At 43.2% G+C, this 26,799-nt stretch overlaps 1 protein-coding gene across 1 annotated transcript in view; it reads right to left on the reverse strand.

Moving 5' to 3' along the window:
- Nucleotides 1-26,799, reverse strand: part of zc3h13 (zinc finger CCCH-type containing 13) — a 97,718-nt gene that overhangs the window by 38,026 nt on the left and 32,893 nt on the right. Inside the window, exons 6-13 of the mRNA XM_060833358.1 lie at nt 26,495-26,634; nt 25,333-25,484; nt 22,178-22,378; nt 12,479-12,783; nt 8,214-8,590; nt 6,614-6,713; nt 2,449-2,637; nt 613-1,087 (exon numbers count right to left, since the gene is read on the reverse strand). Coding sequence (XP_060689341.1) covers nt 613-1,087; nt 2,449-2,637; nt 6,614-6,713; nt 8,214-8,590; nt 12,479-12,783; nt 22,178-22,378; nt 25,333-25,484; nt 26,495-26,634 — 1,939 coding nt within the window. The remainder of the gene's footprint in view (nt 1-612; nt 1,088-2,448; nt 2,638-6,613; nt 6,714-8,213; nt 8,591-12,478; nt 12,784-22,177; nt 22,379-25,332; nt 25,485-26,494; nt 26,635-26,799) is intronic.

Genomic DNA, 26,799 nt, shown 5'->3' on the forward strand with positions numbered 1-26,799 from the left:
CACATTGTTCTAAGGGACTGTCCTGATTGCACTTTATGAATGCTTCCTCATGGCTACCTCTGCCAATCTGATTTTCCCAATGGATATGAAGATTAAAGTCATCCATGATTACTGCCTTTTTTGGCCAAGTGCAGTTTACGGCATGAGGGGACCAAGGAAGGAAATAGGAAAATACAGTTAAACAAACTACACTGCACAAGTAAAAACAAGATGCTGAGCTTCAGCCAAGTTTGCACATTTAAACTGTAGAAATTCATGTTTATTCTTGATACATTCCCAAATTAGAAATATGAAAAGATGCTTTGTATGGCATAAACCCCTGATTGTGCCTTGGGCTTATGTGATATAGTAATACTGAAAATAGCCATTGAAATTGAATAGCACTTTAACTTTGCTTCCCTACTGAAAAGAATCAGAATAACTGGAGATTTATTAAATTATGTTACAGCAAGTGGTTTTACTTTGCGAAAAGCAACTTAAATATATATTGAAAATTGATCAGTAGTCATGCATTAGTCAATCTGCCCTCATGTAGTTCAAGCACTAAGTCTGAATATTTGTTCTGTTAAAACATATGGAATAATTTTACAAACATACTTAGAATGAACTTACCTTGTTTTTCTTTCTCCATGACCTTCTCGGTCTTCTCGTTGATCGTCCTTTTTATCTTTGCGTTCATCTCTTCCTTTATCTTTCTCATCCCAGTCTTTTTGCTTCTCCCTTTCCCGATCCCTATCTTTAAGCCTCTCTCTCTCCTTCTCTCTGTCCCTTTCTCTGTCTCTCTCCCTGTCCCTTTCCCGTTCTCGCTCTCTTTCCTTACCCCTGTCTCGCTCCCGTTCTTTCTCTCGCTCTTTCTCTCGATCTCGTTCACGGGCTCTTTCTCGTTCCCGCTCTCTATCTAACTCTCTTTCCTTTTCCCGCTCTCTGTCTCTATCTCGATCTTTGTCACGATCCCTTTCTCGCTCTCTTTCCCTTAGCCTGTCATCCCTCCTCTCTTCTCGATCTGATCTCCTCTCATCCTTTTTGTCCTCATGGTCATGATCATCAGGTCGTGCTGGGTGTCGTGTGGCAGAACTAGCTGTGTGGTCTGTAAAACAAAGAGAGCACCTCGATCAGAACAGAATCAGTTATACAGCACCTTATAGCACAGCAGAAGACCAGTTGATCTGCAGTGCCTGTACAAGGTTTCTGAAACATCTTTCCCATTAAGTTCTGTTGTGTTGCTCTTCACTACAGAGTAGTTCCACCGAGGAATTCCTTTTCAAGTATATGTTTAATTCACTTTTGAAAGTTACTATTGTGAAATTTTGCAACCATTTGTGAAGAACCTAGAAGTGTTAAATCAAGGTCACCTTAAAGATCATATGCAATTAAATTTGCCAGTTTTCAATTAAGTCTTTTATATACTTCATGATAGGAGTAAAAATACAAATTACAAATAAAAGCAGAAGTTGCTAGAAAAACTCAGCAGGTCTGGCAGCATCTGTGGAGAGAAAGCAGAGTTAGTGTTTTGGTTCCAGTGACCAGTCTTCAGAACAGGTTCTGTTCAGTGTTGATGGACTCCTGCTAACTGGATGTTACAGTCAGTAATCTCCACTCTCATGATATTGCTCTCGTATTATGACTTTAACTGGTGTCCTCAGTGTCAATTTTTCAAACCTGTAATTTCTTATTGCGTGAATAAGGAAAGAGTGACATTGAGACAGATGGGCATTCTCAAAGCATTGTTCACCCAAGCATTAGCCTGACAATTATTTCAGAGGCTGCTGATGAGAGAGACGTGATGAATATCATTACCACATCTCCTCTGGAGGGAACCAAGAGCAGCTAGATTAGACTATTAAAATAATTACCTTCCGGAGAGACCAACGTACAATAAGTCCTCAACTTTAAAGAGGTTCTTTAAATGATCAAAATCAGCTAAAGACTATTTGCAGCTCCACATGTATGCAGACAATACCTAGCTCTACCTCATCAATCCTTCCACTTCTCTGATTTGAAGTGGCATGTTCAACATACAGGAATGCGTGAACAGGAATGTGCTCCAATTAGGAAGTATTAAGCTATTGGCTCTGGCCCCATCAAAAACAGCTCCTCAGTCACTGATTCTTTTCCTGTCTCTGGCTACTGTATCAGTCTGAATCAGACTGTACACAGCTTCTATGTACTATCTGACCCTCAGCTAAGCTGTTCATTCTGTGTCACATAGTCTGTCTTCTTTCATCTCTATCACCCATCTCCTCATTCAGCACTTCTGAAATGCCACCAAGTCCAAAACAGAAGAGTAAAATTTTAAACTTACTCACAACAATGAAAATACACTTTCCTTGTTCAAATGGCAAGGTATTGAGAACTTTTGAAGGAAATATTTATAGATCTGAGCTCAGGTTACGAGCAAGGCTAATTTGGCTTCAATATACCACTGTCATCATCCATTGCTGCCCATACCTCTTTCGCGATCTCTATTTTCACGCCTATCCCTTTCTGCATGACCACGCCTATCAAAGGAAGCATCCTTGCTTTGGTCTCGATCATATCGATCTCTTTCTGTGTATCCAGATCTTGTATCCCAGTTTTCATGGTAACTGCTGCTTGTGCTGTGTGCATCAAATTGAGTGCTTCTAGTTCCACGGCTCCCTGGAGAGATCAGAGATTGGTTTATTTTGCATTGCAAAATGAGCTCTTCACCAGAAACACGCAGGCCTTGTTCATGGTGTAGTCTTTGATCCTGAAAAAAGCAAGTAGATATTTCCTACAGACTCCCTTCAATGAAGGAGTCCTTTGGCATTTGAGGCCAATTAAAAAACGTTTGCATTTTCCTAAAGTACCAAAAATCAGAGTTCAATGTGTTTTTCTCTCTCAGATCATTTGCTCTAGCTGAAACACGGTTGACTCACTGAGAGCAACTTTAGCTACAACAAAAGCTATGTGGTTCAACAAGCAGAAATTATTACTCATTTCACTTCACTATATCAAACAAACTGAAGGACACATAGGTAGCAACAGACTAAAAAAAGGTAAGTGAAACAAAGGGAATTTATGTGTCACTTTGATTAAAATAACAAAAAGACAATGTGATGGAGATCTCATCATTTTATAACACAAATAAAAGAAACTTTAACTTTTCCTGGTGCACCACTCAGTTGATGACAATATCAGGGGAAAAAAATTCTGTTAGTTGACCAATTAATAATGGATTGCCTAAAGATGAAAAGAAAATCACTTTCTTAGTTTAGGAAAGGTCTGCAGTTCTGTCAACAAGAGAAACTACAAAAAAAGAAACTTGCTTGTACAGTATATAGCTCCTTGCTCTTTCTCAGGACGTTATAAATGGCTCAGGAACATAAATTAGTTTTGAAATAATTTGAAGATAAATGGGACTGACATAAAACGATGTGGGCTGGATATTCCAAGGATTGGAAATCAGTCAGATGATCCCTCACTTATATTTCCTTATGTGCCCGATTCGGAGGCTCAAAGGTTCAGAAGCACAGCCAGACACGTTAACAACTACTGTGAAAGGATAAGATAGGCTTTTGACTGCTTAATATTTCATAGAATCAACAGCCCTTCCAAACACTCTGAAGAGAGTTTCCCAAGAGGGGATTTGGCCATGAGAATTTTCATGCTCCCCGGAAATTCCCACTGAGTCAGCTCCAGCTGGAATCTGTAGGGTCCCAAAGTAGAACTCAGAGTTGTACTACTCAATGATTATCTGCTCACTGGAATATTGGGTTAGTAGCTTTGGTGTTGGTGGTGGCTGTTAAGGGACCTTAGCTTTTTGTCACTGCATTGAAAATTCGAGACTGATTTGGAGTCTGGGATCAAGAGTGTGTTGCTGGAAAAGTACAGCAGGTCAGGCAGCTTCGAGGAGCAGGAGAATCGACGTTTCGGGCAAAAGCCCTTCATCAGGAATAAGGCTGGGAGCTGGTGGGTTGGTGAGGTAAATGGGAAAGGGATGGGGCCAGGGGGAAGGTAGCTGAGAGTGTGATAGGTAGATGGAGGCGGGGGTAATGGTGATAGGTCAGAGAGGAGGGTGGAGCGGATAGGTGGAAAGGAAGATGGACAGGTAGGTCAGGCCATGAGGGCGGTGCCAAGCTGCAAGGGTGGAACTGGGATAGATGGGGGGGGGGGGGGGGGGGGGGAGAAGGGAAATGAGGAAACTGGTGAAATCCACATTTATGCCATGGGCCCTGAGGCAGAAGATGAGGAGGTCCAGGACCTGCATGCCCTAGACGGAGTGGGAGGGGGAGTTGAAGTGTTCAGCCTTTATGATTTGGAGCCTTCATAACTGAAGTGGAGCTTGACCCATAATCTGAGTGATTTTTAGGTTTGTGGAATTGGAAATACCTTCCTGCTCAGATTAATGGCATCCTCCACCTCCTTTTATCAAGATGTGACAATCTCATTCAGAGCCAGAACACAACATGTGGATCAGACACTGTATTCTAGTTTGTCAGCCAGGTGCCCACAGCTGCGCTGGACTTTGTGAAGTCATTGATGGGTTCGCTGAGGGTACAGCTCACTTATTTCAAGGTGCCCACTGCTCAGAATTATTTGATTCGGCCACCTAAATTGTAGAAGAAGAGTGTGGTGCTGGAAAAGCACAGCCAGACAGGCAGCATCCGAAGAGCAGGAGAATCGACGTTTCAGGCAAAAGCCCTTCATCCAAATGAGGCTTGTGGGCCAAGATGGCTGAAAGATAAATGGAAGTGGGGTGGGACTGGGGGGGTGAAGGTAACTGAGATTGTGATAGGTAGATGAAGGTGGGGCTGGGAGTAACAGGTCAGAGAGGAGGTTGGAGCAGACAGGTGGTAAAGAAGATGGATTGGTAGGACCTTTCAAGAGAGCAGTGCGGAGTTGGAAGGTTGAGACTGGGATGAGGTGGAGGGGAGGGGAAATGGGGAAACTGGTGAGATCCACATTAATTCTGTGTGGTTGGATGGCCCCAAGGCAGTAGGTGAGGTGTTCTACTTCTGGGTGTCAGGTGGTTAGAGTTTGGCAATGGAGGTGGTCCAGGACCTGCATGTCCTTAGCAGACTGGGAGGGGAAGTTAAAGTGTTCAGTCACAGGGCAGTGGGGTTGGTTCGTGCAGGTGTCCCAGAGATGTTCTCTAAAACCATCCGCAAGTTGGAACCCTGTCTCCTCAGTGTGGAAGAAACTACATTGAGTGCAATGAATACAGCAGATGATGTGTGTGGAAGTGCAGGTAAATTTCTGACAGATTGTGGAGGGCTTGGACAGAGATGAGGTGGGAGGTGTGGGCGCAGGTTTTGCACTTCTTGTGACAGGGGAAGGTGCAGGGAGGGGAGGGGAGGGGAGGGGTGGGGGGGCATGGACCTGGCAAGGGAGTTGCGGAGGGAATGGTCTCTCTGAAACCTAGATAGGGGTGGGAAGGAAATATAATTCTAGTGATGGGATCTGTTTGTAGGTCACGGAAATGATGCTGTGTATCTGAAGGTTGGTGGGATGGAAGCTGACAACCAGGAGGGGTGGGGAGGGGGTTCTATCCTTGTTGCGGTTGGAGGGGTAGGGTTCAAGGGCAGAAGTGCAGGAAGTGGAGGAGATGCGCTGGAGGGCTTCGTTGACCACATGGGAGGGGAAATTGTGATCTCGTAAGAAGGATGACATCTGGGATGTTCTATGGTAGAATTGGTCTTCCTGGGAGCAGATGCGATGGGGGCAGAAGAATTGGGAATATGGAATAGCGTTTACAGGAGGCAGGGTGGGAGGAGGTGTAGTTCAGGCAGCTGTGGGAGTCCATGGGTGCTTGTGGGCCAAGGGGGCTGAGAGATAAATGGGGGGGGGGGGGCGCAGGCAGTAGTGTGGGGATGAATATAGCTGAGAATGCGATAGGTAGATGAAGGTGAGGCTGAACGTTATGGGTTGGAAATGATGACGGAGTAGACAGGTGGGAAGGAAGATGGACAGGTAGGACTGAGGGCAGTGCTGAGTTGGAAGGTTGAGACTAGGATAAGGTGGGGGGGGCAGGGGAGGGAATGAGGAAGCTGGTGAGATCCACATTAATCCTGTGTGGTTGGAGGGTCCCAAGGTGGAAGATAAGGTATTCTTCCTCCAGGCGTCGGGTGGTAAGGGTTTGGCAATGGGGGAGACCCAGGATCTATAGGTCTTTGGTGGAGTGGGAGGGGTACCCAAATTGTAGTCTCCTATTCTCAATTCCAAGTACACGGTACTCTTACACCTGACAGTATTTTACTCAGAGATATTCAACCCTTCTGGTACTCTTCAGTTCCACAATCCCACATACACAAACGTAACAAATGTAACTCGTTAGTATAGATGACTTGTAAACAAAGTTGCTGACATACCTCTGGTTTAAATTAAGTCAGCTTCTGAAAGTCATACACGAGTAATGTTTTTTATGCTGATCAACATCGCTAGCAGAATTTAAAACAGCAGTTATGATTTCATTACTGTAACCACAGAACATTCCCACTAAACTCACAACTACAATTTATTTTCGTTATGCAAGCAAAGCTGTTACAGAAAAATTCTGGATGCTTCCCTTAAGGAATGGTGGGCAGGTGGCAGCAAACCATGAATAACGCAACTGGAATTCAACAGGATGATAATAAAAATATAGAAATCTCACCCTTTTCCAATAAGTCAGATCCTCTTCCTCTCCCCCTGGCTGCCCTTTCATTCCTGGAGTCACTTCTAGCATCGTTTCTGGCATCATTCCGGCTCTCACTCTTCGCGTCAGTCCTGCTTTCACTCCTGGCATCAATCCTGCTTTCGATTCTAGTATCGATCCGGCTCTCACTCCTGCCATCACTCCTAGAATCACCTCTCCCCTCATTCCTGGAGTCACCTCTCCCCTCACTTCGGCAGTCACTTCTCCCTTCACTGCGTGAGTCACCTCTGCCCTCGTTCCGGGAGTCACCTCTCCCTTCACTGCGTGAGTCACCCCTGCCCTCGTTCCGGGAGTCACCTCTCCCTTCGCTCCGGGAGTCACCCCTGCCCTCGCTCCGGGAGTCACCCCTGCCCTCGCTCCGGGAGTCACCCCTGCCCTCGCTCCGGGAGTCACCTCTCCCTTCGCTCCGGGAGTCACCCCTGCCCTCGCTCCGGGAGTCACCCCTGCCCTCGCTCCGGGAGTCACCTCTCCCTTCGCTCCGGGAGTCAATCCTGCCCTCGCTCCGGGAGTCACCTCTCCCTTCACTCCGGGAATCCATCCTGCTCTCGCTCCGGGAGTCACCTCTCCCTTCACTCCGGGAATCCATCCTGCCCTCACTCCGGGAGTCACCTCTCCCTTCATTCCGGGAGTCCATCCTGCTCTCGCTCCGGGAGTCACCTCTCCCTTCATTCCGGGAGTCCATCCTGCTCTCGCTCCGGGAGTCACCTCTCCCTTCATTCCGGGAGTCCATCCTGCCCTCACTCCGGGAGTCACCTCTCCCTTCGCTCCGGGAGTCACCTCTCCCTTCGCTCCGGGAGTCACCTCTCCCTTCGCTCCGGGAGTCCATCCTACCCTCGCCCCGGGAGTCACCTTTCCCTTCGCCCCGGGAGTCCAGCCTGCTGACACTACGGGAATCAATCCTGCCCTCGCTCCTGGAGTCCAGCCTACCTTCACTCCGGGACTCAACCCTTCCCTCGTTCCTGCCCTCACCCCTGGAGTCCACCCTGCCCTCACCCCTGGAGTCCACCCTGCCCTCACCCCTGGTGTCCACCCTGCCCTCAACCCTGGTGTCCACCCTGCCCTCACCCCTGGAGTCCACCCTGCCCTCAACCCTGGTGTCCACCCTGCCCTCACCCCTGGAGTCCACCCTGCCCTCACCCCTGGAGTCCACCCTGCCCTCACCCCTGGAGTCTATTCTTCCCTCACTCCTGGAGTCCAACCTGCCCTCACCCCTGGTGTCCAACCTGCCCTCACCCCTGGTGTCCAACCTGCTCTCACCCCTGGTGTCCAACCTGCCCTCACCCCTGGTGTCCAACCTGCCCTCACCCCTAGTGTCCATCCTGCCCTCACCCCTGGTGTCCATCCTGCCCTCACCCCTGGAGTCCATCCTGCCCTCACCCCTGGAGTCCATCCTGCCCTCACCCCTGGTGTCCATCCTGCCCTCACCCCTGGAGTCCATCCTGCCCTCACCCCTGGAGTCCATCCTGCCCTCACCCCTGGAGTCCAACCTGCTCTCACCCCTGGTGTCCAACCTGCTCTCACCCCTGGTGTCCAGCCTGCCCTCACCCCTGGAGTCAACACGAGAATTTTCATCTTTGCTATGACTTCGACCATAGTCTCGGTCATCATGACACTGATCATCTTTCCGATGGGAGTCCCTGCTTTCTCTATAGTCATGAGCATCTCGTCCAGAACGCTGCTCTCTCAGATCTCGAGAGTCTTTGCTGTCCCTGTAATCTCGGGAGTCTCGTGTATCACGAGTCTCATGTGATTCTCTGTAATCTCTGCGTTCACTGTTGTCTTTCACTTCTTTGCGATCACGACTGTTTCGGGTATCACGGCCATCCCTGTGCATTCGCTCATCCCTTTCTTGAAGAGTAGGCGGATCATGTTCATAGTCCCGCTGGTCACGACCATCTTTGCTCTCCTTTTCTCTTTCCCGCTTTCCTCGGCTTTCTAAAAAGAAAGTCTGTAATTAGCTTTAAGAACATAATTATCAGTTAAGTGAGACAAAGCATGTCCTCTGCACATAAAACATCCAAGTAATTACAAGCATTATAGTGTTGAGACTTGAACCACCGAAGGTTGAATGCTGCCTGCATCTGTAAAACCTTAAAGCCTTAATGATTTTTAAATCTTCACGAATTCAATACAATTAATGACTACACTATTTATATTCTATAGATGGCAGAACAAAGTATTTAATTAAGTGGAAACAATGGAGTCAACAAATTTTCATAATACTAATTTATTAATGCAAAGCTAGATATAATCTTGCAATTTTAAAGATGACGACAAAATCTGTTGACCGCATTTTAAAGTGGAATATTAGGAAAATTATGGAGTAGAATTCATTCTCCACGTACAATTGGTAGAACAACTGAACAAGAAGTAGACATAGCGAGTTTACAGGGTATTCCTGAAAGAGAATGGGTCTGTTTAAGCAGTTTGTCATTAGTACCTCCCTTATCAGCTAAAGACAGAAAAGACTTCCTGTAGTACTTTGAATACATCAGGAAGTTCCCAAATGCTTTGCAGCCAATGAAATACTTGCAGTGAAGTCACTATTTAATGCAAAGTTCGGGGCAATCAATTACATACATGAAACTCCTATAAATAACAATATCAAAATGACCTGGCAATCTGCTTCTCTGATGCTGATTGATCAGGAAACCAGCGATGCCTCCCCATTCTTCTGTGAATTAGTGCCATGGAATCTTATACTTCCCACTTGAGAGGATACACAAAGCGCGATCTAACTACTGCCTTGTATAGTTTTAGCAAGATTTCAATACTTTCATTGTCCTTTCCCTTTGCAATTGCCTTCTCTCAAACCTCCTATTACTTGTACACTAACGTTTTGTGATTTACACCTCCAAAACCTGTGCTGTAGATTTCTACAGACTTTTCCCATTTAAATAATAGTCAGCTCTTCTATTCTTGCCTCAGTATCCCACATTATATTTCATCTGCAGAGATTTTGCCCACTCACTCAATCCATCTATATCCCTCCATAGACTTTGCGCTACCTGGAGTACTTTGCTTCCTTCTTCCAAGCCATAAATGGACATACTGCAAATAATTGTGACCCCAGCACTGACCCTGATGGCACACTACTTGTTACAGATTGACATCCCGACAATGGACCTTTTATTCCCAACTCCCTGTCTATTAATTCACCAATCCTCTATCCACGCTAATATAGTAATCCCAACAAGTAGCCTTTGTGAGGTACCTTACCAAATGCCTTTGAAAATCCAAATATATTATATCTATTGCCTCTCCTTTATGTATCTTGTTTGTGACTTCTTCAGAGAACCCAAATAAAATTGTCAAGTATGAATTCCACTTCATGAAGTCACGCCAACGATGCTCAATGTTATGATGTTTTTTGAAATATTCTGCAATACAGAGGAACCTCGATTATCTCTGAACCTCTGACAAAGATAACTGATGATTCAGTTAATCGATTCAATGCCTTTCCTCTGGGGCTCTGGGTTTTCTGTTAAGACTGCTCCCCATTCTGGAGACTAAGCAGCAGCAGACCATGCACATGAACCCCTGTCCCTGGCCCATCCCTGCCCCCGTCCACTGTCCCCCGGCCTGAACAACACCTCCCACCCCCTCTCGGGGGCAGCTGGACTGGACACCAACAAGTCTGTTGCTGCAGATACTGCTTTTTAGGGGGTGTCCAAATAGCGCGTGCATGCACACACACTCACACAGCCCCACGCACAACTTTTTACTGCAACTTTTTTGACAGATTCCACCTTTACCCGTACAGGACAATGTTGGAGAAATTATCTGGGGAAGGGGGATTTAGGGTACACGCCTGTGTAGAACTCCAGGGAAAGTGTGGGGAGAGAGAGAGAGAGATGGCAGGAGGTCAGTCATTCAGAGACGGTACCTGGACTCCCATCAGTCCAGGACTGTTCTCGGCAGCATTGAGTTCATTTTTAATCACCGTAAACAAAAGACGCGATCACTGTTGGAAACACTTCCTTGATGTAAAGTTTCCGTCGGGACCTCAAGTGCTCCTTCGGATAATCCGATATTCGGATAATTGATATTCAGATAATCGAGGTTCCTCTGTATATACCTTATAGCATTCTTAAGATTTTCCCAATGACAGATGTTACCTTCTTGTTACCTTCCCTTTACCATTCAGGGTCTTACACTACAGTTTTCTAATCCTCTGGGACTTTTTCAGAATCGAAGGATCCTTGGAAGATTACCAGAGCATCTACTATCTCTACAGATACTTCCTTCAAAATCTTAGGATTTGTGATGCAACCCATCAGGTTCAGGGGACTTTCTGCCTTTAGCACCATTAGTATGGTGTTCCAAGCGGACTGACGGGCAGTCCTTGGAGCACCTACCCTGCCAGATCCAGGAATCCAAACAGCTTGAACTATTTTAGTTGTGTCAGAGCACCTAGGAATGGCCTTGGCATGGTTGCCACTAGTTCTCCAGTTACTGTGATCCCATTCACCAGCTATTAAATTCAGTTCAAAGCTAATATATAATTACTTGGTAGAACACAATTTAAATATTACTGCAGTCAAAGTTTTTTTTGCCTTGCACTCATCAGCATTATAGCTGACATGGTGAGTCATGAAGACAAACCCTATTGTACATATCACCGAGAAATCCAATGATAAGCCGGGTGCTGGCAGATGGGACTAGATTGGGTTGGGATATCTGGTCAACATGGACGGGTTGGACAGAAGGGTCTGTTTCCAGGCTGTACAGCTCTATCACTCGAAGTCCAGCAAGTATTTTTTCGTTTGATTTTGAGGAAGACAACCCAGTCACGCTGAGCGACAAGTCTAATGAATCAGAATTTGGACTTTCATTAAGAAAGGCTTGCGTTTTGCTGATTAGTCACATTGGTTAAGAGTGTCTATTTCAGGCACATCCTGGTTCTGTGGGAGTTAGCCCCCACCCGTTCAGGCTGCTTCTACTGTTTCAACTTTGACAAAAAAAAACGAAGACTTCACAAATTGTTTACTCTAGTGGTTCTGCATTGACTGCTTTGTACCTCTGTCTTAAAACCTCTCTTCAAAAAAGGACAAAATACACCTCTTAAAGCCATGGCCTGTTTTGTCAGAGCCATGTTTGTACAGGCTACCCAAGAAACACAAAAGTGATGCCCCTATTTTCAGCAATACCCTATTTAGTCAGCCTCCACCTCTGTGGAAAAGAGAGTTCCGAAGATTCATGAATCTCCAAGAGAAGAAATTTCTTACTCTGTATTAAATGAGGGGCTTCTTATTTTTAAACTCTATTCCCTAGTTCAACGTACTCACATGAGAGGAAACATTCTCTCAGCATTTACCCTGTCAAGCTCCCTCAGAATCTTGTATGCTTCAATAGGATCAATTCCCACTGGCCTAAACTCCAACAAGTATAGACTCAATTTGCTAAACCTTTCCTCATAAAGCAATCCTTTTATGCCACTTTGTGGTGGTGGCGGCGGTGGTTGTGGGGTGTGGCCTTGAATTATGCTTCAAGGCTGTTTTTTTTAAACAGTATGTAAACATCCAGTGCTGAGTAATATTCCAATTTTTCATCTATTTACAGGAGCATTTTTCTCTCTCTGCACAACCCTATTACATAAAGAATAGAGCTGATTATGTGGAAAATTGCAGCTATGAACTAGAATCTTCCTCAACATAGTAGCTAGCACTTGTACCAATGTATAAAAATGGAAATCAATGGATATCAACAAACATTGAGTGTTCAAACGCATTACATCTGCTACAACAAATTGTAACTACTCGATGAAAATAGAAGATGCACTTAAACTCAGCTTAATCTTTCCCAAAAACCATTTGTTTTTACCTTCCCTTTTCTCACGACGTCGCTCTTGTAGTGGTGAGGTTTCCTGTTCAGTTTTGCCTTTTTCTTGGCCAGACGACCTGTGTCTTACTGGGCTCTGTTTTCTCTGCGGAGATGAGGAACGGGGAGCATATGGTGATGGGGAACGCCTTCGAGAGGGAGTTACAGCAGGATGGTAACTTGGCGAAGAGGATCGTTTGTGGTGTGGTGATGTTGACTGTCTTGCTCCAGGTGAAGCTGACCGTGAAGATGGGGAGTGCTGCCTAGACACCGTGGGAGTTTGATGTTGACGCTGGGAAGATGGCGATCTGCTAGAAGACCAACATTCTGAAAGTTAACTCAAACCTTTAAAGTATTTTTAAAAATGTCTTTAAATATAACTGTGCCTCTGTAAATATCAGAACAAACTTAACTAACAATTTCTAAATTCATATTCATGCTCACGTTTACTAATCAGGCTTTCAATTAAACTTTAGAATAAAGTCTTCCATTCAAATAGACACTTTTCTTGATATTCGGCCTTTTCACATAATAAGCTCTTTCAAGTTTGTTTATGCCCTTGGTGTTAATGAAAAACAGACAAACGAAGCCAACAATTCACCAGCTTCACAACTGATATTATGTTTTCTCATTCTGGGTTATGGATCTATAGTCAAGTGGAGATTATTGACATGTTTCAGGCACAGTGGAAAGCTTCATTAATGGGAATGAGTAAAGATAGGCCAACAGTAACTGGTAACAATATTCCACGCTGGCCATGCAAGCCATTTAGCATTCCCTCTCATATGTGTTCAATTGTTTCATTAAGTTTATAATGTTATAGTCTCTTTCCATTCCGTAAATGACTATCTGGCCTGTCTAGTCAAGTCACCTCTCTACAGAAAAATCCAGTCAGTTTCATTATCCAACTTGTGCAAGATTATTTTCTTGAATTATACATGCAATTCCCTTCTGAGATTGCTGACTGTCTCCACTTTCACCACCTTCTTGGGCAGTGTTTTCCACTCTCTCCGTGTAAAAAATAAAGAACTTTCTCACAAACAACCCTGCAATTGCCTGCCCAAAACCTTATACTGCTGTCTCCTGGTCCTTGTACCATCAGCAAATAGGAAGAATTTTTCTTTACCTATCTTACAAAACCTGTTATAATCTTGTATGCCTCTATCAAACCTACTCTTTGCTCCAAAGAGAAAATGTCATTTTCTCCAAAATAAGCTTATTGCTTAAATCCCCCATTCTTGGAACTGTTCTGGTAAATCTCATCTCTACACTCTCAAAAGCCCTCACATTTTACCTCGTGTGATGATCAGAACTAGATGCAATTCTCCAGTTGTGGCCTAGCCAAAGCTTTGTTCAGGATAATGCCCCTGCTTTTGTAGTCAATGCCTCTATTTATGAGGTCCAAGGTGCAATATGCTTTCCAAGTATTATTTCAATGTGTCTGGCCACCTCCACAGATAATAAACATGCATCCTGACTGACTGTGTGGAGTTTGCACGTTCTCCCCGTGTCTGCGTGGGTTTCCTCCGGGTGCTCCGGTTTCCTCCCACAGTCACAAAGATGTGCGGGTCAGGTGAATTGGCCAAGCTAAATTGCCCGTAGTGTTAGGTAAGGGGTAAATGTAGGGGTATGGGTGGGTTGCGCTTCGGCGGGTCGGTGTGGACTTGTTGGGCCGAAGGGCCTGTTTCCACACTGTAAGTCTAATCTAATCTAAGTCTAATCTAATCTAATCCCTAGTCCTACTACCTCTGCACTGTGCCATCAAGTCTATATTGCCTTTGCCCACCGCCAAAAATACCTCACCTTTCTCTCTTGCAAATAACAGCTGAATGTACTTGTTCATTTACTTGTATCATTCTCTCTGTTAACCGCATGTCCAGTTTTGGTACCAACAGTAAATTTTGAAATTCCAATATCCAAGTTATCTATCAATTGAATAAACAATGGTCCTAGCACTGACCCTTGGGAACTCCCCTGGCTAGTAGTGTCCAGGCTGAAAGGCGGGTTTTTTGTACAACTCAATGTCTTCTGCCTTCAAGTTATATTTTATGATAATAATCCTTCTATTCCATGGGCCTCATGTTTTGTTAACCAGCCTCTTACATGGTACTTTTTCAAATAGCTCTTAACATCCATGCAAACATCCACTGCATTCCTTTCATCACGCTGCTCTGTACATCAAGACATAGGTCTAGCACAAACTGCCTTTTATAAATCCTTGCTGACAATTCTTAATTCACGCAAACCCTCCAGTTGCCAGCTGATTCTTTCCCCCCACAATTATAGTTTCTAAAACTTTACTCACAAGTGACATTAAACCAACTGCCATTTAGTTACTAGGACTGCCCTCACACCTTTTTTGGAATATGTGATCCGAATCCACTGACACTTTCTGCTCACCCATGGAAGATGCCAAGGTTGTAGTAAGTGTTCCATTATCTACACCGTCACTTCCCTTTGCTAGTCCTCCAGACCAGGTGTATTATCGATGCTTAGTACAGCCAATCGTTTTGGACCTCCTACTTTCCAATTTTCACCCTACCCACTCCTATCCCCACTTCTGCCAATATTTTGTCAGCTTCTTTCGCGGTAGATACCATGCATCCCAAGCTTGTCCTGCACCCCTAAGCATACACTGTCTTCTTTATCCCTAATATTCTCAATTTCATTACCAAAAGACTTCTGGCTTTGGTCTGCCACCTTTCGCCCTTGTTGGAATGTACCTAGTTTCCTTAAAGAGCCCCCATTGTTTAATTTCAGTTCATCAGCCTTTGGTTCCAATGCATCCTGGCTAGATCCATTCTCACTCATTCAAATTTGCTCTCATTCAATTTAGACGGTCTTGTTTGTTCCTATTCTTCTGAACTACTAGTCTAAATTTATGCTACACTGATCACTCTCACCCAGGGGAACCCCACATACATTTGTCGAACATTTTTAATAGACCAAAAATAATGTGGCAGAAACCTCATCTGCTGAGGAGTGTCCTAACCAGCAGACGGTCTATTTAGCCTTCCTCTTAAATAGGCTAGGTGAGCTGTTGAAAATTTCTGAAACACCAGAACTATAATTAGATCATCTTTTACAACAAAACATCAAAAAAAAAACAAGTGTACTTAATATGTGGTGATACTGCCTGACAATTATCCAGTTACAAGTTGGATACTTTTAGCGTAAAATCCAGATGAACGTGAACAATATAAAACTTTAACCCTCCTTTAAAGTGACCACTTTTCTCATCCACATATCTTAAAAAGACTTCATCTGGTGTTCAACCTAATTGCTCTTTACTGATTACAATCTCCTCAAATACATGCAAATAATTTGAAACCTGTATTCTCATCTCAGTAAATTTTAAAACAATTTCTAAGGTTTCACTATCCACATTTCTTAGTGATTGTTGGAAAAGAGAATCCAAATGGGGAAAATATGAATCACAGATGGTATCTTATTGAATTTCATAAGCATCGTTAAGCAAAATTAATAATGGTACACCCTTATATTCAAAACTCCTAAACACTTACTCAAATACTTATTATTTCAACTTCAGGAATACACCACCAAACTTAAAAAAATCACTGCGAAATGAACTATTATCCAAATCAAGAAAAATAGCCCATTCAGCCCCTCAGCTTGCTCTGCTGTTCAATAAGATCATGCCTGATGTTGGTATTTCAGGTTCCATGTTCCCATCTACCCTCAATAAGCTTTGATTCCCCTGCCTATCAAGAACCGACCTATTTTTACCTTAAGTATATTCAATGATGCCATCTCCCCCAACTTCTGAGAGGAGGATTTCCAAAGTCACATAGCTTCCAGAGTGAAAAATTACCTTCGCACATACTTTTAAAACAGTACTCTCTAGTTCTGGACTCACTCATGAGAGGAAACATCCTTTTCATGCCCATCTTTACATGACTATTCAGGACCGTATACACTTAAATAGGTCACCCATATTTTTAAAGTTCAATGGAAATAAGCCAGTCCAACTGAACCTCTCTATATTGGTCCTCTTCAAAATATACTTTCCAACTAACCTTTGGATCATCTGGAAATGTAGCTACTCCCCATCTAAGTTACTGATATAAGTTGTAAAATGCTGTACCTGTACAGAACCTTTGTGGTCTGCCACACATTACAACCTTCCAATCAGAAAAAGACTCATTCAAGCACATTATTTCCAGCCAGTCAATCTACTATCCATGCTACACCACAAACTTCGCCTTTATCCCATAAATGATTAATGCATACTTTACAGTATGTCCACAGGCTCCCCTTTATCCATTGCACGTATTAATCCTCTGGTAAACTCTAATTAATTGATTAAACATGGCTTCCCTTTTGCAAAATAATGAACTCACTTGAGTTTCTCTATGTGTCCAGCTAATCTAATGATAGATTCTAACATTTACCCCATGACAGACATCAAGATAATTCCCCAAGCATTTCCTGTTTTCTGCCTCCTTTCCTCCTTAAAAAGAGGTGTTATATTTGCTACTTTCTGGTTTGATGCAATGGGACGGCACGGTGGCTCAGTGGTCAGCGCTGCTGTCTCACAGCACCAAGGACCTGGGTTCGATTCCTGCTCAGGTGACTGTGTGGAGTTTGCATGTTCTCCTAGTGTCTGTGTAGGTGTGCTCCGGTTTCCTTCCACAATCTAAAGATGTGCCGTTTAGGTGAATTGGCCATGATAAATTATCCATAGTGCTAGGTGTACTAGTCAGGGGTAAATATAGGTTAGAGGAATGGGTCTGTATGGATAACTCTTTGGAGGGTTGGTGTGGACTTGTTGGGCCAACGAGCCTTTTTCCACACTGTAGGGATTCTAATCTTCTAATCTAATCAATCTTTCAAGAGTCTAGTGAATTTTGTAAAATTAACATCGATCCATCGTTACCAGGCTCCTTGGGTGAATATTGTGTCAGAACCTGGGGACTGTCAGCTCACACCTCCATCGGATTGCTCAATCCTATTTCTCTAGTTTCAACCTTTTGATTTACAGCAGTCACTAGAAAGAATTTTGTATCTTCCATCATAAAAGCAGAAGCAAAATATTTGCTCATTTCATCTGCCATTTCTTTTCTGACTCCCCATTCTTAGTCTCTAGAGCAGTGATTCCCAACCTTTTCAATATCAAGGTACACTTCAAAGAAAAACAATTGTGCGCACACCCAGATTTTTTCCAACTAAATTGCTTGCTCATAAATGTCACATTTACTTGCCATAATAGGAATTGAGACAGAGTGATTGGAAAGGCTTCCTGCCGTCCACCCATCATCCAGCTGCCTCTCACAAAACACACCCATCTTGTATAGGTCGCTGTGTGGCCAAGTCATAGAGAGGAAGTCCAGACACTGGTGACAGCAGCTGTTTGCCTGCCTCGAACCTTACAGGACTCGGACGATACTGTGCAAACACCTTTGGCCTGGACTCAGTTCCAACAAAATGAAATAAGACAGACTCTGTGTGCTGCAGCTCCCGCACTCAACATGTTCTCAGCTCCAACATGACGCAGCCCTGACGATCTGCAGTAGCAGTGGAGTGTGATCAGCCTGGACCAGCTCAGCAAAAGGCCACAGTGACATACTCACTGGCACTGCACACTGAGTGACAGCGCTGTGCATCAATCAGATGGTGGGAGCTGTCTACCCTCACTCCAGCAATAGGGGCGACTGCTGTCAGAAGGTTACGTGGCACTGCTCCCCAATAATCTTACACACATTTCTCACCTTGCCATGGCATACCAGAATGCCACAGCACACTGGTTGAAAACTACTGTTTTACTGGACTTCACTGACTTTTTTCCCTTTTAAACACCTTTTGAAACTCTTGTGATCCATTTCTGCATTTCTTTCTAGCTTCCTCACGTACTGTAATTTCTTTCCAAGGGTAATTATGTAGTTATTCTCTGCCATTCTTTATTTTCTAGCCAATCAAAAGAAATTTCCACAACAAAATATGAGACAATCGAAGAACTTAGTCATGCACGATGATCAGTTATTCCTAAATTTCCAATAAACACTCTAAACTGAACATTAAACCACAAGACTTCATCTCCTTACAATGGAGCCTCTGTACCATTTGTAGCTTTCTTCAAGAAGGTTAGCTGAGGAAAGATTGCCCAAAGGCATGAACAAGGCAGAAACTGTAATAATGGTCAGAAATGCCACTGCTAAGTTATTCCCAAAACATCTATACTAGAAGGATGTTTTCACTTTAATTACTAGAAAAAGGACTAACAGATCGTATCAAAGAGCTGGTGGACAGAAGCTTCATTCTGCTGTCAAGCACATGGCATGGTCTTGGACAGAGGTCAAAGAAAAAGGGAACACACAATGGCCATCCCTGTTGAAATGTTATCATTCACTGCTTGGCTTTTGTGTCATAAAGAATTAGGGAAATGTTTTCTGAGCAGACAGCAACTTTAACAAAAAGGTTCTTTTCTTTCAGTTTTTGTGAAATATATGTATTCATGAGATGTGGGCTGATCTGGCTAGGTCAGCATTTGGTACCCTCAAGGTTGTGGTGGTGAGCTGCCACCTTGGATCACTGCAGTCTATTTGGTACAGGTACAGCTATAATGTCATTAGTGTTGGAATTCCAAGATTTTGACCCAGCAACGCTGAAGGAATGGCAATATATTTCTAAGTCAGAACGGGGAGCGAAAGGGAGAGGAACTTACTGATAATAGTGTTCTATCTGCTGCTAGATGGAACGAGTCATGGGTTTGGGTGCTGTTGAAGGAGCCTTGGTGAATTTGTGCAATGTATCATGTAAATGCTGCTGAGTATCGGTTGTGGAGAGAGTGAACATTTGTGGATATGTTGTCAATCAAGTTGACTGCTATGTTCTGTAGAGTGTCAAGCTTCTTCAGTGTTGTTGTAGCTGCACCCAGCCAGGCAGTGGGGAGTATTCCGTCACACCCCTGACTTGTATCTTGTAGATGGTAGACAGGCTTTGGGGAGTCAGAAGGTAAGTTACTTACCACACAATTCCTAGTCTTTGGCCTGCTTTTGTAGCCACTGTGTTTATATGGCTAGTCCAGTACCATTCTGATCAATGGTAGCTCCCAGGATCTTAACAACAAGGGCTTCAGCAATGGTAATATCAATGATTGTCAAGGGATGGTGGCCAGAACATTACTTGTCACTTATCGTCCAAACTCGGATCAGGCTGGGTCTTGCTACATTTGGGCTTGGACTGTTTCAGTATCTAAGGAGGACCTAAACATCATGCAGTCATGCAGCAAACATTCCGAATTCTGACTTCCCCTCTGATAGAGGGAAGGTGATTGGTGAAACAGCTTAAGATGGAGTTAATTGTTGTGGCTTCAAAAAATGTAAAGTACATTTACTTCCAAGTTAAAATTATTTTTCTTCCAACTTACTCGAGTAAAATAATGCCTAAGTCTTAGAAAACAAAAGTAGATGACACATCAAAAACTCAATCATCATTGCTACATCTTGAGAAAATATTCGTCCTTCCAGCAAAAACTTGCCTTGTACAACGAGAATCACATTGGTTTTAATTTGACGACACAAAAATAAGTAAAACATCTCCTACCAATTAACTAGAAATCCAATCCAGTTTTAAATTCTAAACTGCTCAATCACACTATATAACTGCAAACATAACGAATGAATGTTTACACAACATGTTTTCACATATCATAGTAATCTTACTATGTAGAAAACATATGCTACTTACTATGTAGAAAACATATGTATGCACCACACCCTTTTAAAATATTTCAAGAATATCCTACTCCTCTGTCACCGTCACCCTCACTTTCTTCTTGTCACAATTTTGAGGATTCTATACCTGTGACGTGGGGAGAAAGAATGCTTCCGAGAAGAGGAAGATGAAGTTGACTTAGGTGGAGCTGGAGAGACTGATTTTCTCCTTGCTGCTGGTGGGGAATATTCTCTGGAACGAGAAGAGGTGCTGCCAGACTGTTCCTCGGGACTTAGAGACCTCTTCTGTCTATGCAGGCTATCAGAATGATCCCTGAAAGTTGAACAAGACAGAGATCTAACCTGCAATGGTGTATTGTATCATTTCTTCACTTTCTCTGCCAAGTGTGGCAGAAGCCATACAATATCTAAAATATTCAGAATTTGTAAGTTTATCAAATATTGGGCAGAGCGAAATCTTGAGTGGATATTTGAAGAAAATAAAGAATAAACTCATGACTTTTGTTGGAAGAATAATCTCCCATAACATCACATATGGATCCCACGCACACTTTTTTTTCTATAATATTCATCCGATTAATGGATAAAATTATTGGGAAGAACAAGTGTTGGAAAGAGAGAAGTCATATACTGTCTGGTTGGGTAACATTGATTTAAGAGAAGGAACTTGACATGTACAATTGTGACATTTCAGATGATATGCTAGTCCTTTGAAATTGATAATGAAATTTGACGAATGTTTCAGTGGCATAGGCTTGTCAATCAAACCACACTGAATTTGTTGCTTATGCCACTTAAATTCTATCCAATCATTAGTAAGCTCAGACAGCTATTTTGTTTATCTGATTTACTGCAACAAAGATCAATCGTAAAGTGATAAATTTCCATACCTGAATCAAATAGCTAAATAAAGATTAAATACTGTGCAACATGGTTTAAGATTCATAATGCAGAACAATGTTCTGATTATTTTTAAGTTACTTTAGGCTCGAAGCAGGAATTAACTGTTCAAAGATTAATTAGCACTTCCACAGAACCACAAACTTATTTGGGCAGTCTGCTTTTCCAAATATTAATTTGACAATTGGAGGCAATTACTTAAAAAGACAGCTTTAGACACATTCATTGGAAAATGCGACTGACTTTAAAATGGGATACTAAATCAATGCATGGATGCTTGGAATTTTAGATCTATTTTTACATCAATCTGTGCTATAGACTGAAAAGCATAAAGCGGATGAATATGCTTCATTTAAGCCTTCATTGATCATTTAAAAAGCTCACCAAGAGATATGCTGCTGCCGATTAAATATGGCTGCATGGGGTACATCTAATGCAAATTAAGGACCAAACATAATGAGAAGCCTAGGTTGGATATATTTGACTCCTCTAAAAAATGTACTGTAAGGGAGCTGTTGCAGTTGCTGTGGTAGTGACCCTACTTCTAAGGCAGGAGATTGGGGTTGAAGTCCCAACTGCTTCAGAGATGTATAATTATATCTCTGCATAAGTTGACTGAAAATATCTGAAATACATATTGAATTTCAGCATACATGGTTACATTAAATTATAAAATAATTAAATTGGGAAAAGAACCTTTATGTTTACAAGCCAAAGGTGTCCTCTCTGACCTTTTAAACCCTATTTTTTGTTGGTGCATCAAGGTCTACAGTATCCATGCAAAAAGACGAAATAATGTACCTACATGAAGCTACCAAATATCTGACAGTAATAATTTCAAGAAAGATACAATCTCCAATGTAGGGCTTCTGTGGTGCAAGGTTAGTGTCCCTACCTATGGGCTAGGAGACCTGAGTTCAAGTCCTATCTGCTCTCGAGGTGCATATCATCATCTCTGAACAGGCTGATTAGAAAATGTCTACCACTGCTAATGTTGTCCATGTTGTATGATCATATACAGAGGATATGACAGATGATTAGGAACTTGGTAAGGAAGGGAAATAAGACAAAATCAGATTAAGCTTTTTCAAGAGACAGTATCACTCGCCTGTGTTTTTCTTTTTTCTCTTTGTGCTTTTCTACATCCCTTCCTTTTTCTCTACTTTCACGGGCTTTTTCTTCAATTCTCTCCTTCGCCCTTAGTTTCTCTTTATGCTTTTTAGTTACAGGAATCTCTTCGTGAATAGGAGGTGGTGGGCTTGGAGTACGAGGTCCCTTCTTTTTACCCTGTTGCACCTTTGAAGATCTTCTGAAAGGAAGATAGTGTATTGCTGTAACAAAGGCCTCTACTTAGTTAAATAATAGAAGCATATCAAATTATTCACAAGATTGCCAAGTACAAAGATAAAGAGCAGTAGATTTTACAGAAGTGCTGTGTCTCTAACCTGCTGCTGGTCAATTGGCGAAGGACCTGCTTTGCTTCCTCTGGGAAGGCCCATCAGTGTTCAGCAAAACTTGATCACTCAATAGCTGACAGCAGACTCTTTCCAAGGATCAAAGGCCCAAGCAGGGTGAAAATCCCACTTAGTGAGAACTGCTGGCCAATCTGAGGCCCGCAGTTCCTTTGAATGGCAACTCCACTGTGCAGGCTGTGATTGAAGTTGGAACAAAACCAACTAGTAGCCCAGATTACAGGACAGACCCAGACTTCAACTAAGTCATTATCGGAGGGATTTTACAAAGTGGGAATTACAAAGAGAGGAGGGAGGGATTTCAGCAGCAATGGTGACGATGGCCTTCACAAAGTTCCACATCCCCCCGAGACTTGCCAATGCCACATCCCACAGTGGGGCACTCAACGTGTTTTGACACTTCCCATTTCCCTGAACATTTGCTACAATGTGCCAGTGAAGCCAAACTGAAGATGGAGGAATGGCACCTCATTTTCTGATTACACACTTCTGGGCTGAACTGTGTTCAACAACTTCAGATCATAAACACCATCTTCCATTTTGATGTACTTTTTCTTTCCTTCAGCTCACTTTCAGCAAGAATTGACTGATATTATTTTTAACGCCTTCTGGTGGATTTATGGGTCCTTACTCTGCAACAATCACTTCACTATTGCAAGATGGTAGTGGGGTAGAATGCCCCAGCCAGAGCTTGCACACTCTGCTCCATTTTCTTCTTTTTCTTCCTCTTAGAGATTTTTATTTCTTCTTCTCCTTTTTCCCCCTTTAATTCCCAACCTCCGGCATGCGACCACTCACAGTATCTGGCGATGAATGCTGCAAGTGACGATTCCCACCCTGACGCAGTGGCAAGACACGATGTCCTGACCTGGTGCAGTCATCTCCTCCCTTAAAGACCTCCTGGTGTGACATGACAACCTAGCAGCCTCCTGCAGTGGACTCCCACAGTGGCCTCCCAGCATGATGGGGCGATCTTCTGGCCTCCTGCAGCAGGTTGCTGGCCCGGTGTGGACTGAAACCTCGGTGCGAGCGTGGTCTGCTGTACTGAATTTTTATTTCTATAATGCTGGACATTTTATTTCTGTATTGTCTAAAATCTTCTAACTGAAGAAGCTGTGCCTAGGTATCTAAGTCAGCACTGTAACTGGTGACATACAAATCATTCACTATACACCTCAGAGTATATGTGACAATATTCTATTCTATTCTATTATTTCTTTTATTTTATAACACTTTTGATCTCTAATCTCCTGTGCATGCTAATCTTTTCCATATTGTTCCATTGGTTCCTTCCCCAACCTTTTTCAAAAGCGTAAAACACATCATATTTCTAGTTCCCTTCTGTTCTGAAGGACAATCAGATTGGGCTCAAAATTTCAATGCCTTTTTCTCTTCACTAAAGCTGCCAGATCTGCTGAGTTTCTCCATCACTCTGTTTCTAAAAAGAAACTTGATTTTTGTTAAATTGCAGCCTTACTTAGAGAAAGCAGCCGCCTTTGCAGAGACACAATTGAGAAAGGGAGAGGTTCTAAGCTGGCCCATTTCCAAAATTTAGAAGTAGGCCATTCAACCACTTCAGCCTGCTCTTTCACTTGTTTAGATCATGGATGATCCCCAGATTATGGCCTCAACTCCGTTTTCTTGTCTGTCCCCCATACGTTCAACTCCCCTGTTGATCAAAAACCTGTCTAATACAGCCTTGAACATATTCAATGGCCCAATATCTGACGGAAGATAAAAATGTGGTCAAGATGATGGCAGTGTAGGATGCTCCTGTCGGTGCTCCTCTGCTCGACTTGTTCGTTTCCTTTGTTTCCCTTTTTTTTTCTTCTTCTCTCCCCAGGAGCAAATACTGGCACTGCAGCAGGCACCGGCAACAAATTCCTGCAACAGCATATGCGCTACAGGTGACAGAACACCGTGGGCAGCAAGCCCTGGTACAGCATGTGGGCTACAGATCCCAGAACACCGTGAGCAGTGAGCCCTGGTACAGCATGTGGGCTATAGGTCCCAGAACACCGTGAGCCCCAGGATAGGGCATGGGGAACCAGCCCCTGAACACCGGGAGCAGTGATCCCCGGAATAGGGCGAGTGGAATCAGCCCCTGAACACTGTGAGCAGTGATCCTCGGGATAGGGCATGGGGAACCAGCCCCTGAACACTGTGAGCAGTGAGCCCCGAAGCAGGGTGTGGAGAACCAGCCCCTGAATACTGTGAGCAGTGAGTCCCGGAGCAGGGTGTTGGGAACCAGCCCCTGAACACTGTGAGCAGTGAGCCCCGGGGTAGGGCATGGGGAACCAGCCCCTGAACACTGTGAGCAGTGATCCCCGGAGCAGGGTGTGGGGAACCAGCCCCAGAACACCATGAGCAGCGAGCCTGGGAGTTGGGCATAGGGAACCAGCCCCTGAACACTGTGAGCAGTGATCCACGGGGTAGGGCATGGGGAACCAGCCCCTGAACACTGTGAGCAGTGAGCCCCGAAGCAGGGTGTAGGCTGCAAGTCCCGGTGCAGCATGTGGGGAACGAGCCCTGTGGCACGTTTTGAGCTTCCCTCAGATATTGGGCCATTAAATATATTGAAGGCTGTATCTGATGGGTTTTGGTACCTAAGATGTCGCCATAAAAAGGCAGACATCATAAAAGCTTTTCACTGTACTCCTAAAGGATATTGTATACTAGGAACCTATGGTGACCCAGTTAGAAGGACAGTTACTCAAACTATAAAACCCACTGCTTGCAGCGGTAAGGGTGTACTGATATTAAAAATACAGTTTAAAACTGTCACACCAACCTTTGTTGGTCTCCTACAGGTGATGAAAACCTTGATCCTTTTTTCTCCTTCTTACCAGATGAAGATAACTTGGGACTTGTTCTACGCTTAGGAGATTTGCTTGTCTTTCTCGGAGATGGAGAGTGCTTACTTCTCACTGGTTCGGGAGAAATCTGCAACATATCATATACATTTGATTTTAAAATCTAGTCTCAGATGTTAACATTTGTAACAGAAATGAATCTGCAATGGTCTAATACCTGTGACGTAATCATATATATAGTCATTTACAACTGTAATCTCTAATTACCTCTGCTGCCAGTTTATTTTGCCACTACTCTTTACCTGCTAACAGGCTTCAGAAAGCAGTCAAACACACACTTTCAGGTATAAACAAATTTTGTGATTGGGAAGTTTAGTAACTGAGTGAATTTTTAAGAGAAACAGAAATTACAAAACAACAGCTTAGCAAACAAACCACAGTCTTTAACCACTTTCCTTTTTGAGGAGACATTTGAGAGGATTTCTATCATGTTCATGCCCATTTTAGATTGCCACACATTTGCTCATTAATTGTTTAATAAATTAACAATCGTTTGAAACTTGAATGAGGCGTGTCATGATTTGCTATTACTTATTGAAAATTGAGGCGTGATCCTGCGGAGACAAGTGAGTAACTCCAACAGTTTGGAAATAAGCACACACCTCTCTCCCTTTAACTTAGGTTATTACATAACATTTAGTCAAATTTTAAGACAGGTGAAAATGCTTTCAGGGATATTGGGTTTGGGAACTCATTTGGAGAGTATGCCAAGAAACAACAGCCACAAAAAAGCCAGCACTGACATAAGGATATTGTTCCAAAAGATGAAATATCAAACTGCCGAGATGTATCAGGTTAACTGGAAAACTGCACACTCCTCCTCAATTAATCCTTGAACACCTGCTCACAAATAGATCATTTTCCACTACACTTTTATAAACACAAACAATAAAAAGTTCAAAAACCAGAAAAATGTTTGCAATGTTTATCATAATACATTCAATTTAAGCTGTGGCAACAAGAGGCATTTAGTATTAAGTATTGGAAAACATGTCACATTGTTAGCATGCTTTCACTCGTTATGATGTCTTTTGGTTAGAATCTCAGTGGCAAGACCTAGACATTTCCATGTTCACAAACCTCCTTCTTGATGACTATTTCCTCTCTTTTTTCCATGTTCTCCTGTTCAAGTTTCATCAGCTCCCGTTGTATTTTCTGCCGCTTCAGCTCAAGGGACAGTTCATGATCATAATCATAGTTAATATCTCCATTATCAGAATCTGTAAACACATAATATTACCATGATAGAACAAGAGCCACGCATAAGACATGAATAGTCTTGATAACCTCGCCAACCAATCTCCTCCCACAATGGAGTCAGGACTACTGAAATTATTCAGCTGGAAAAACATATCTCAAACAACCTACATATTTTTAAAGCTTCC

This window comes from Hemiscyllium ocellatum, chromosome 12 (genome assembly GCF_020745735.1).
Source record: "Hemiscyllium ocellatum isolate sHemOce1 chromosome 12, sHemOce1.pat.X.cur, whole genome shotgun sequence".
NCBI lineage: Eukaryota > Metazoa > Chordata > Chondrichthyes > Orectolobiformes > Hemiscylliidae > Hemiscyllium > Hemiscyllium ocellatum.